Genomic DNA, 12274 nt, shown 5'->3' with positions numbered 1-12274 from the left:
CCCCCCCCTCCTCGAGAAAAAAACAGGTGTTTTGTTTTTGTACTATGTTATGTTTGCGGAGTTCTACATTCCCGGTTCATAGTTCTTACATTTTATCATGGCAATCTAAAACGAACAAAGAGACGTACGTGGATAGTCAAGGTGTTTAGTTACTTGCCTTTGTATGCAACAAATACCATATTTCTTAATGAGGAATACCTGCAATTGGCGGTTTAGAAAACAATTTCAAACGTGTAAACAGCTAAGTATTCCAAAGGACTAAACATATAGGAAAAGGGCTATCGTCTCCCCTTAGCGTTTGTTAAAAATGTCCAAAGAAGAAACAAGCCAGCGGGATAACGAAAAAGACGTTGTCGATTTTACTGCATGGAACTCGATAACTGATTCAATACCCACGAACAAACATAATCCATTTATTTAGTTACCAATGTAATTATACTTAACATACGCAAAAACTAGAACTAAGATTACTACTATCTCCCCGTGCTTTTCAAACGTTACACAGGCACGGCCACAGTGCGCGTACACACACTGTCGCACATGCGCGGTACTGCATTTATACGCTAGACCTTTAATCGAGGAACGTCTACCGGTGGTTATGAGTCGCCGAAGAAGGAGAAAGAAAGGAGTATCAAACTAATAGCAAGTTAAGGTGACGGAGTAAAGAAGCTGTTAAGCTACTGCAGCTGGTACCAATATCCTGTACCCTCAGGGGGCTCTGCCTATCAGGCATTCCCCTCCCCTTGTGTTTGACAAGGCAAAGGGAAACGACAGATGGTATCTAGATGGACGTGCAGAGATTTTCATGGTTTTTATGTTAATGACTTTGGATATACAAAACTTTTGACCTTTATTCTTGGTTTCGTATCTAATTCAACTAGGAGCTATTCTTAACAAGCATAATGGCTAAATGGCTTAATAAGTACTTTAGTCTAGGAAATAATAAAACCAAAAGTCCTCCACAGCCTCCCAGACCTGACTATTACAAGGATAAGAAAAATGGCAGTACGGCTAACCACCTGCCTTTCTCTTTCCAAAACAGTTTGAATGAGGAAAGTGACCTGATCCGAGAATACAGGGCCCAGAAGGAGCGAGATTTTGAGGACCCTTACAATAATGGACCTGGTTCATCCTTGCGCAAACTACGAGCCATGTGTCAGGAATATTACTATCAAAATGGAGAAGAAGATAAGAGGGACAAAGACCGATCCAAAAGTACCGTGGGCTCTCCCGGGACAGGTTCGCCTTATTTTCAGAGAAGTAAGAGTGAGAGGAGAGCGGGACCAAACACCCCCGAGATCAAATTCATCTCCCCAACTCATCACCGTCTTATCAAGATCGAGAGCAGTTCCACTGACAACAAGAGCAATGTTAGTAACAGTCCCAGCACGAATAATAAGCAACTCAACAAGTCCGAGGAAAGTCACGCTAAGCAAGAAAAAGTAAGGCTTATGCTGTTACTAACTACTGTTATGGTGAATATACAGTTGTTTTAATAAACACAGTGTTTGGCGTACACATCTGGACCACCGTGTATACCAGAGTCCCACACCTCAACAGACACACATGTGATTGAAGGGTGATTAGGGTCACTCAGAAGTAAGAAAAATCACAAAATATTGAAATGCTTTAGCCATCAGACAGATTTCTACTGAAGTCATTTTTAGTGAAAGTTTTAAAAGTTTCCCAAAGGCAGAAGTGCTCCAGGAAAACTAGCCCGTTCAATTGAGTAGTACTTTCCTGTTTAGTGGTGTGTGTTTGTGTTTGGGTTACCCGTGCGTACATGTTGCTCTCACTGTAAATACTATATGTATTTTTGTGCTGTATATGGTTGTGATGGTGGTGGGGGCTGTAGCAAGTGTAATTGAGGCTTGCGTTTACTTTTACTTTTTCTCATCTTGTAGTTTGTGTTTCTAATGTTGAACATCAATGTGCTTAAACCAAACGCTTTTCTATGCCTGTCGTTCGTCTGGGTTCACGTTTTGTGTTTTCCAACACACTTTATGACAGGTTACCGAAATATTTACGTGACTGCAGTATTGTGCACTTTACAAAGAATATCCCCTGTACAATACCGATGTTCCCCTGACTGTTTTGCCTCTTATCTTTCTCTGATTTTTGGCTAAAATTTTGCTCCATACTTTTCTTTTTGAGTAAGGGTGGTGCAGTCAGTGTTGTTGCAGACTTACTTTACTTCTGAAAATTCATGCCCTCCTATTCTGTCAGATTTCTAGGTCAAGCAGCACCCACGCTTGGAATAGTGCTCTTGATTTGGGTCCTTTGTCCATGATTATTTTTTACTTTGACCACACTTAGAAGATAACAGGTTGAGGGTTAATGTGAGTGACTGCATTTGATTTTACAGTAGACCCCCCCCTCCCCCTTCAACCTTACTGCAGTGCTTTAGTTTCTAAAAACGGAAGCTGATAGTTTTTGGTACAATCTTGAGTAATGGTTAGGTCACCTTTTTTATGGTTGGTAACGAGTACGTGTAGATGTGACAGTGGTCATTTTCAAGATTAATGGCAATTTGTGTAATTTGCTGCAATCATTTAGACCCTTATGAAATTCACTGGAGTGAATCAGAATGCATAACGTCTAGTTGATTGATTTGTGCCATGTTGGGTTCTGTCTTTACTGCCCCGGAGAACATTTGTGTTTCTGTATGTGGTTTGCCCACCATTAACTTTATGGATCTCTGAGCTGCAGGCATTATTATCTTTGGTAACCTGCCACAACAACTTATGGCTTGAGTGATGTTTATGCAGCAGGTTGTTTAGCTGTTAGTTTAGCCATTGTGCCCTGGGGTCATGGTGCAGTGTCTCTTCTCGTTATAGATACATGATTGGCTCCCTGCTGAGGAGATTGGATAGCGAGAGAGATGTCAGCTTTTTGGCTTTACTGCCCCCCCATTGTGGAAGCTGTATGTCTGACAAATGGGGCATTCCTAAAGCACAGTGAGTTTGAATGGGTTATTGTGTTCCATGTGGAATACTGTGCATAAGTGAAAAATAATATTCAGTAAAATACATTAAAATATTTTACATTTTAACCAATCATTCATTGTCTTCTGTTGAAGTAATACAGTGCTGGTGTGTGACTGTTAATCGGGCCAGAATATCATGACGTGCAAAAATGCTGCTTTTCTAGTTTTGTTCATGGTTTTGCATTTTTCTCTCAGAACTGGGCATTGGGTATCTGTGTGTGTTTTTTTTTTTTTTGAGAAACGTTAGCTGATTTCTTGGCGGATGCACACCACTTGCTGTCCTCTTTTCATAAATATGAAGCCATTATACTGTGGGTTATCTTTGTGTTTTTATGGACAGCTGCACAGACTGATAGCTTGTTTGCTCCTTGTTGTCATGTCACTAGAAATGAACTGTTATAGTCTTAGAATTCTAGATTGTACTAACCCATTAATTAAGCAGTTGGGAAGCAAAATGCCAAACACTAGTGCAAGTCCAGAAGTGGATACATAAGCACTGGTAATTTTAAGACTAAGCTCTTTGCATTAGTTACTAGTTTGTAGTGTGAAGACTGAAGCTTTTAATTCAGTTTTCATTTATAATAAGTGGAAAATGCACCACTGGGTGCTCTGCTCAAGCACTTAGACAGTGGTGTATCAGTTGCATCGTTACATACCACTACACTGAAACATAACATACATTTTAAAACTTTGGTTTTCTCCTGTGGTGGATTAGGTTACATTTTCCTTTAGGGCTTGGCACTGCACATAAGGTCTGTTCCATCACTGTTTAGCATTGTAATCCCACAAGTATATAACATAACCTTTTCCAGGCAAAGGGCAGCAGTAAAAGGGGCTGGGGACATAGTGATACGTCTCTGTTTGTTTAAGAACAGCTGGCTACAGAAGTCTGAATTGACTCTGGCAGTGTTTTAACAAATTGTAATCTGATATAGAAAGTCTTAAGTAGTGTTTTAGTTGGGAGTAATTTACAAGGTTACTAGCTATTTTTTTCACTGTTGCAGAGCTTTCTTTGCCACTCTTAGCATTGTCAACATGTTTACTTTTCATATTTATAGTTTTCTGTAGCAATCTTCAGGAGTTGCAGCAGTGACGGTCTCGGAGCTACACTGGTTAAAACGAAAGAGGGACTTTGTTGAAATGGGGTGGGGGAGATGCATTTAAATTGCATCAAGTTAGAAGCTACAAAAGTTAAAGAAATGTGTTTGGTAGTGATTATTGTTAAAATTAATAAACTACAAAGGGAGGGATGAGTAGACACTGTAGGAAGACCCAAGTACTGAATTTTTGTGTAATATTGAGAGAGCAAACTATACAAGAGTTAAGCCAAGTAAAAATATCCTTTATATAAGGCTCAATTTTTGGTACTAGCAGATGACTTTTTGGGGTAAGGGAATTCTGTCAAAGTTGACCTTGGGTCAGTGGGGTCAAGAAGTTTTTATGGTGCATTATATAGTTTGTTACTTTACTCCACGAAGTGACGTATTTAAAAAAAAAAAAAAAAAAAAAAAAAAAGCAGTGAATTGCATAAGTATGCATCACAAGAATAATCTTCAATGTGTAGCAGTAATGCTACAGCAGACTCGTTAGGGTCTTTATTATTCAGCATATGTAATGTGGTGCTCATTAAAAGTATAAATAATTCAGCACAATGGGTTGATTTCAACCACGTTCTTATTTTAGAAAAACAATATATAAACAGCATTCTGATGTAAAGCAATGAGCATTGGTTGTTCAAAACCTCAATATTCGAAATAAGTGCATGCAGAACTCCTGCCCTCTTGTCATAATGTGGCAATCTCATTCCTTTGCCGGTGACGGCTACATTTCCTGGAAGACCATGGACAATAGATGCCAACTTTTGTTCATTATTAAGTGAAACTGTACAGAAAGTTTAGAAAAAAAAATCAAAAATCTTCATTTTGGAGAGCTGTAAGACTGATTGTAATTTGCGTTGGTTGACAATGAGACTGCTGATCTTAAAGAGCATCAACTGCAGTTCCAGTTTGTGAACAACTGGTTGTAAATACCTCATATCTGATTTTGTGCATGCCAGAACAGATAAACTGGAAGTATAGGGTGTGCCATTTGGGAGGATGGAAGTGCCTCATAATTTTCCAGTAGTTTTTGTAACCTGTTAACAGAAGTATGGATGGAGTTTGTAGAGCAACAACGTATGTAACTCATGCTGCACAAATAATCAAAGTTGTGATTCATAGTCATATACGTTCTGAGTAGTGATGCATCTGAAGAATAGTGTGTGTGTGTGTGTGTGTGTGTGTGTGGGTGTGTGTGTGCGCGTGCAGCTTTGCACCTTACCATCCTGTGCTAGTAGTATTGGAAATAACTAGCAGACTACACTTGAGCACAAGTCTCACACACTTTGCACACCTCAGCTGCTGTCTTATAGGAGAGGTTAAGTAGAACAGATACCCTGTAGCTCGTATCTTTAACCTTGTTCTACTGTCACCCCTGGTAGTTGAGACTGCACACGTGCATACATTCACACGACATCTGGTGCCTGCACATGGTGCCTACAGTTTCCATCACTACTAGCTCCATGTCATGTCAGGCAGTAGTCAGCCACTACTTAAGAGCACGCACACAGACACCCTCGTAGTAAGCATTTAAACACTAAAAACCACTTGTACTCTCCCTCTTTGCACCCACATACATACATGCATACACACACACACACACACACCATTGCACTACTTAACTGGAATCAGAAGTGTGAGTAGGGCGAAGCTGCTGCTCTTCATCCAGGAAACCGTCTCCCATTAAGATGTGCACAGGTACATGGACGTGTATGTGTGACCCCCCCCCCCCTCCCCAGCTCTGCATGGAAGCTGTTTGGTATGTGCATTTTACATGTTGTCATACTATGCAGTTTGCCATATGTTCTACGTGGATGGTAATTTAATATAGGTCCAGCATCCTGGCTACATCTCTTACTTGCAGAGCCAAATGTCTTACTGTTCAGTATTGCAGAGGTGAGCAACAAGGGGGCTTTGATTTGGGACATACATGCATACTTGTGTGTTTTGTGTATTACACAAGTTTGATATCTATCAAGCATATTCTGTTTTGAGTTGCAAGCATCTTTAATACTTGTAAAGGATGATGCAGAATAGTCAACATGTGGTATTTGTGTCGTTGCATCAGGTAAATTTGCAGTTTGACAATGGTAGAAAACATTTTTTTGATGACTGCTGTTTAACTTGCTTTGCACTTCATATTGCAGTATAAAATAACATTTTTATAACATTTACTAAGTAACCAAAGTAATGAGAGAAAATTGTACAATAAAAGCTTTACTTTTGTTTTAAGAAGAGCAGCATTTGTATTTGATGTTCAGCATTTGAAAATAGCAGCAAGACTCTTAACAAATATAATTATTTCTTAGTTTGTTTAAATAGTGTTTTAGTTTTAGGATTACCCTTTTAGGGTAAAGAACACGTTTATTACTGTAGTGTTTATAAAAACAAAAAGCTTCACCGAGGGTACACCCAAATTGCTGAATTCATCAAAATGAAGTCGGAATAATGAAAAATGCTTTGCATTGACGCTGTAGTTTGTTGTTCGTTTTATCTTGATGGGCAGGAAAATGATAAAAAGAGAAAAATGCTTCTGCTGACCAGTACAGTTTAGGACCCGAGTTGGGCTGGCATCGGTTTGTAAGGAAGAGGAAAGAAAACTATTGGTCATATCTCACAGTTCTACGGTGGTTCACATTGCTGCCTTGTAGTAAAGGCTCTCTCAGTTCAGTTTTTGATTTGGGGCATGTTTTCTGTGTGTCTGCATGGGTTTTGCTGGGTACACTGGTTGCCATCCATATCCAGTAGATGTGCTTTTAGATGGAATTTGTGGTCGTGTGTTTTCGCAAATGCACCTAAGCCTGCAGTGGGCTAGTATCCCATCCACAATTAGTATTTTTTCTTGCACCCATTGAGTACTAACATAGATTTAAGATCCCACATGACCTTTAAACTGGATTAAGTGGGTAATCCTGAGAGTGAAAGACAAATATTTTTGATACTATGATCAAAACTGTAGATAGTGGAAACCTCTCCCACGACTTCCTCTAGTTGTAAAGTATGAGCTATTGTCCATTCTTGAAAATGCTAACTGTATGAAGTCTAGGAGTGGATGGAATAAGGTGTTGCAGCACTGTTAACAATAGTTTACAACGATTCTTAAAATTCTGTCCTGCAAAAAGGAGGGGAATTGCTAGTGATTTGTCAGGAGGCTCAGTAGTGGGGCCAGCTCTTTTATGTATTGTAAAATGGCTAGGGAAATGGGAATTAATGAGTTTGTTCATGTGGCATAGTTTTGCATCATATAGGTTCATAAATGGTTACTAGACTATTGGCCCAAGAGCCATTTTAAACCTAGCCAAGCTTATCCCAAATTTAACAAAGTATTGCAGACATGTCCATACCTACAGAAATTTTACTGTTACAATGTAGGCTTGTACACAGGCTACCCCTCTCCATTAGGGGCATAGGTGCCAAACAAGGGGTATGCATCACTCTTGGTATGAGTTTGTGATTTGGTGAAAAGAGTCTTGTAATGTCAACGGGGTAGTTCAAAGTGTGGGAAGTTGTGCTTGTACTTGTGAAAGAAAAATCCACAAGACAGTTACTCATGAGGTGGAGCTGAGGGTCTTGATGGTTAAATGGGGAAAAAAGTAGATATTTCTGCCCAAGGTGCCTTAAAGCAAACAATTTATAAGTTTGAAAAAAAAAAACTAGGAAGTCACTAGCAGTAGTGGCAATTTGTGGCACTGAAAAGAGAAACAAATTACTTATTCAGACAGGGAGCGAGATCATATTTGAAGTACTACTGTGTAATTCTGGAGGCTTTGTCTCCACAAAGAGATGCAGTTAAAAGTGCCTCAGAAGAAAGGAGATATTTCAAGGTCTGCTGGAGGTGTGGGATGACAACAGAAATAATAGAAATATGCTGGTCACTCAAATTTGAGAGTCGATGCCATGTGGTTGTAAATTTCATAAGCAGAATTGAGTGTCAGTTATATCTCCTTTTGTATGCTACTGTAAATCCAAAAGTGTAAAGTCCATTTTAGAAAAACAGCGAGAGAGAGTAATTTGAAAATGCTGTTTGATGGTAGTCTAGGGCATTTGGCGGGGGTCATTTTTTTTTAGAGTCCAGATAGTCCAAAACAATTCAACATCACTTGGTCAAAACATAAATTTAGTGAAAATGCGCAAAGCACAACAGTGCTACACTTGTCCACGGTACTTCTTGTGGGAAGTAACCCCCCACCACCACCATGCACACACACATGGGACACAGCACCTTATACTTCAATAAATCTTAGCTCTAATCAAACATAAAGTTCACTTGCAACTCTGAAGTCACTGACTTTCCTACAGTAATCTATTTAGTTGGATGGAATACATGCATTAAACATTTTGAAGCAAATAACGTATCCCATGGAAGTACTGAGGAAGGCATGGATCTGATTTTAAGGCAGCTGTATGTAACTAGGAAGCAAAACATGCGGTCTGTTTTACCTGCAGTCGTCAGCATAATATCAAAGTGGGTATGTGATTAAATTGGGTAGACAAAGGTGTACTTGTCAGTATAGCATTGTCTGCATGCTTGTTTGTAACTTCATTTTACATGTGATGGATAGGGCAGTTCCAGTCTTGCAATTTTTTTTTTTGATATACTGACAATGAAAATTTCACATTCATTAAACTCTTGCCATTTGTGTGATGTCTGTCAATCATCCTTATTTTCCAGCTGACTGTGCAGCCATAAAAAGTATTCATTTTAGGGGTAGAACTACAGTGAGCTGCTTTTTATAAGGTTCAAGAAGTAAGCTTAAAACTTTTGTTTGGGGGGAAAATACTGTGCTTGTGTTTCTGACTGCAGCAGACCTGTAACTGTTGGGATCCCAAGGATAGGAAAAGTGTTTTGTTTGCTGAGTCCTAGAATAAAACTATCCCTTCCTGATGCTTTCTGTGGAATGCATTATTGTGATTTTTTTTGAAATAGCTGAATGTTTTTCGTAAGTGCCTCAGGTGTAGTATCACAGTGAAATAAAAAAATATATATGCATATATGTAGTTGCCAGGTTTAAATGGAGCTTTGGACCTGTGGTCCAAGTAACACTTGAAAAGATACTGCAGAACTCTTTCACTAATTAGAATGTCTGAAAGGAAAAATAAGTCATGCCGTTTGTGTGCTAAGTGCTGATCCTGCAGTCACAAAGCTGAAAAACAATGCAGGCTACATCCCGGCAATTGAAATCCTTTTTTAGTAAATGCAGAAATGAGACTGTACAGTGATTGCCTGTATCTTGATTAACCTTTTTTTTTAATTTTATTTTATTTTTCAGAATTTAAAGTGGAGTAACAAAAATATTTAATCTATGTAGTAGTTAAAGAACAACAAACTACCTCGTGTGCTGCTTCTGTCAGGGGTCCTATCTTGATGGCGGTTGACTCGTTTTTTTTTTCTGCCAAATTGGACTATAAGAATAGCTGATACTCAATTTTGCTTACAAAATTTAGAACCATGTGTCATCAAGCTCTCAAATTATGACGATTGTTGTGTCTTTTGGCTTTTCCCGGTTAGGGGTCGCCACAGCGGAACTACAGTCCGCTAATGATTGGCAGTTGATTTTTACTTGCCGAGTTACCAGCCCTGACGCACAACCTGTATGCCCATTCATGCACGTCTCCACGCAGAAGACGGTCTAGCTGAGAGTCGAACCGGACAGTCTTACTGTGAGGCGACAACCGCAGCACCACCACCGCAAGCTCTCAAATTATGATGATTAAAAAGAGAAAAATAAATGTCTGTCTCTACTCACATATGTACATAATAAACCACACACTGTTTTCTTAGCCTGAGTTCTTCTGGAATATTATTAAAGATAGTGCTAATAATGATCCAAGCAATTCCTGTTCCCAAAGCAACTTTATTAATCTAAATCAATGTAAAAACTGTTGAACATGTTACAGTAACATTTGGTTACTTCATGTGGTAGCACATGATTGCTTTTTGTTACTGTTCTACTTTAGGACTACTTATTTTAAAATATTACATAAACCATTAAAATATTTCTAAAAAAGACCCATGCACTGATCATTCAGCCTTCCTGCACCTGCTGTTTCTAAATCTGTAGGTCACCATATCTTTAACCTGTCACTAATGCCAAGAGATCTCCTCTGTTAATTTAACCGTTCTACCCATTGTTACCTAATAGTTTTATTAGGCATCTGAAGGCTATTGGCCGGATATAATGTGCCCTATAAGTAAATTGTTTGAAACTCTTCTAGGCTCAGATAATTGAACATATCAGCAAATACTGTATTTTTTAGGTGACTCTGCATGATTTTGTAGAAGACCATGGAAAACCGTCATGAGGCAGAAAAAAATCTTTGACTTTAGGGGAGCTTTTGAAGGTGTTCCAGAAGGATCCATGTTAGGTTCAGTATTTTTATTTTTCCATTTTTGTAACTATTAAAGTGCTTAAAGCTTCAACAGTCAAGATTCTAGGTTGCTGATATTCTTATCCACAGTTTTGGGCCAACCCTTCATATCCTGGAAGGAGATTGTTTTGTGCAGATTTTTATTACAGTATGTAAGTTGGTTGAAATTAAACTATTGATAAGTAGCAAAAAGATTGCATGCATTCTTCTGAACTAATAAAATGCCCAGATCTGAAGATGAAATTAGGATTATTTATTTACAGACAAACTAAAGTCCTTCTATTCAGTCCAACCCTATTATTATTTAAATGTCATAGGCAAATGTTTTTTTTTTTCTTTTCAAAACTTTGTTTTTCAACAAAAATGTGTTCTCACACATCTTTATTCATGAGATCACTCTCTTTTTGCAAAACAGTTAACGGGTACAGGTGAAAAATGTCTGCTCTGAACTTGGAAGGCTGGTTAACTCGCTCATGCACTCTTGCATTACTTACAATTGCATAGTGCCTACAAGTTTGTCATTCGGTGAGAAGCACTAATTAGTGCTAATTGTAATGCTGACGTTCTTGTAAACTGGGTATTACCAGCCTGTAAAGGTAACCTTTTTTTCTCTCAAACTGAATACCACATAGCTATCTCTTCCCCAGTACCCAAATTATTAGTGGCTTTCTGATGTTAGGATATATACCGTGGTGTGCTACAATGCATTTTTACTCGTCTATAGTTATTCTCAGGCCAAAAGCTTCATAAAGTTTTTATTAAACTACAGACCAAACTACCACAAGGCAACATCCCAGTAGTAAATGCTTAATCTGTTGTGCCCATAGATTTTAATGGGACGCCTTCAGACACGTACGGTAGTATACCAATTAAAGTCTGTGAAAGCAACATACCATTTTCTTACACGGATGCCATGATTTGTTTATAGTTTTTGCTCGGTGACAGTGTATGGAAATATTTTTGTGTGTTTTTTCTTGTTGAAATACTCTATAATAGGTAAAGGTGCTGATTGGCAGTTTTTGCACCCATGCAGAGAGGTAAGATTAGAAAACTTTGGAAAATCACTTTAGTGCAACAGGCTGGCAATTACCTAATTGCAGTACATATTTGTTACTATTACAATTAATACCAATGAGTGGCTAGTCACCCAGTGATATTAAATGTGTGAGCAGCACACAGCTATTGATACTAGATGGCAGGAGGTCTTCCTCTGTAGCTTTTTTTTGGTAAACAGGAGTGTTTGCATGCATGCATATGAACACACCAGTTGAAAACAAAAGATTGTGAAAAAAAAAACATTTGCATATGTTCTTTAAGAACATAAATAATTGTAGGTAACAAGTTCAACTCATACGCTGTGTTACACTTGTCTAATCATCTCCTGAGCGATTACAGAAGAGCAGGTGCAAAGAACTAATATTGAATGTGACCTTCTAGTAATAGTTCTACATTCCAGTCCAAAATACTCAGCTTCTTCAGGCTTTTAATAAAATTTGTAGATTTTCCACTTTAGCCTACTTGTACACTGTGGAAGGCTAACTGGCTACTGAATACAACATGACTAACTTGTCATTTATCAAAACACTGATAATATCATTTTATAATGAGTACTACCCCTTCTGATGCACAAGTTAAGACTTCTGCCTTTGTAATGTAAAAGAATCCTTTACTGTGTGTAGATCACCTTTCATTTAGCAACAGGGGAGAAAAGCTTTGGGAAAGTAGCCTTGCAGGTAGGAATAATTTGCCAGTATACAATAAAAGTGAAACTGACTAATTTACCTTTCAGGAGTAAGTTCTCTGTTTTAGAGAGAGAGGACTT

General features: G+C 38.4%; 1 protein-coding gene across 2 annotated transcripts in view; it reads left to right on the top strand.

Annotated features, from left to right (window-relative positions):
• The first annotated feature begins 524 nt into the window (after nucleotides 1–524).
• SHB (SH2 domain containing adaptor protein B) overlaps nucleotides 525–12274 on the top strand; it is a 1716047-nt gene continuing 1704297 nt past the window's right edge. Inside the window, exon 1 of one of the 2 annotated variants that reach the window (XM_044060968.1) lies at nucleotides 525–1442. In XM_044060968.1, coding sequence (XP_043916903.1) covers nucleotides 903–1442 — 540 coding nt within the window. In that variant the 5' untranslated portion in view covers nucleotides 525–902. The remainder of the gene's footprint in view (nucleotides 1443–12274) is intronic. The other variant, XM_044060969.1, reaches the window with a different exon arrangement.

The sequence above is a fragment of the Protopterus annectens genome, chromosome 2.part0, assembly GCF_019279795.1.
Source record: "Protopterus annectens isolate FY-2018-M chromosome 2.part0, PAN1.0, whole genome shotgun sequence".
In the NCBI taxonomy this organism is placed as follows: Eukaryota; Metazoa; Chordata; order Ceratodontiformes; family Protopteridae; genus Protopterus; species Protopterus annectens.
Note: the sequence above shows the minus strand (reverse complement) of the source record. Positions and strands in the feature narration are given on the sequence as shown.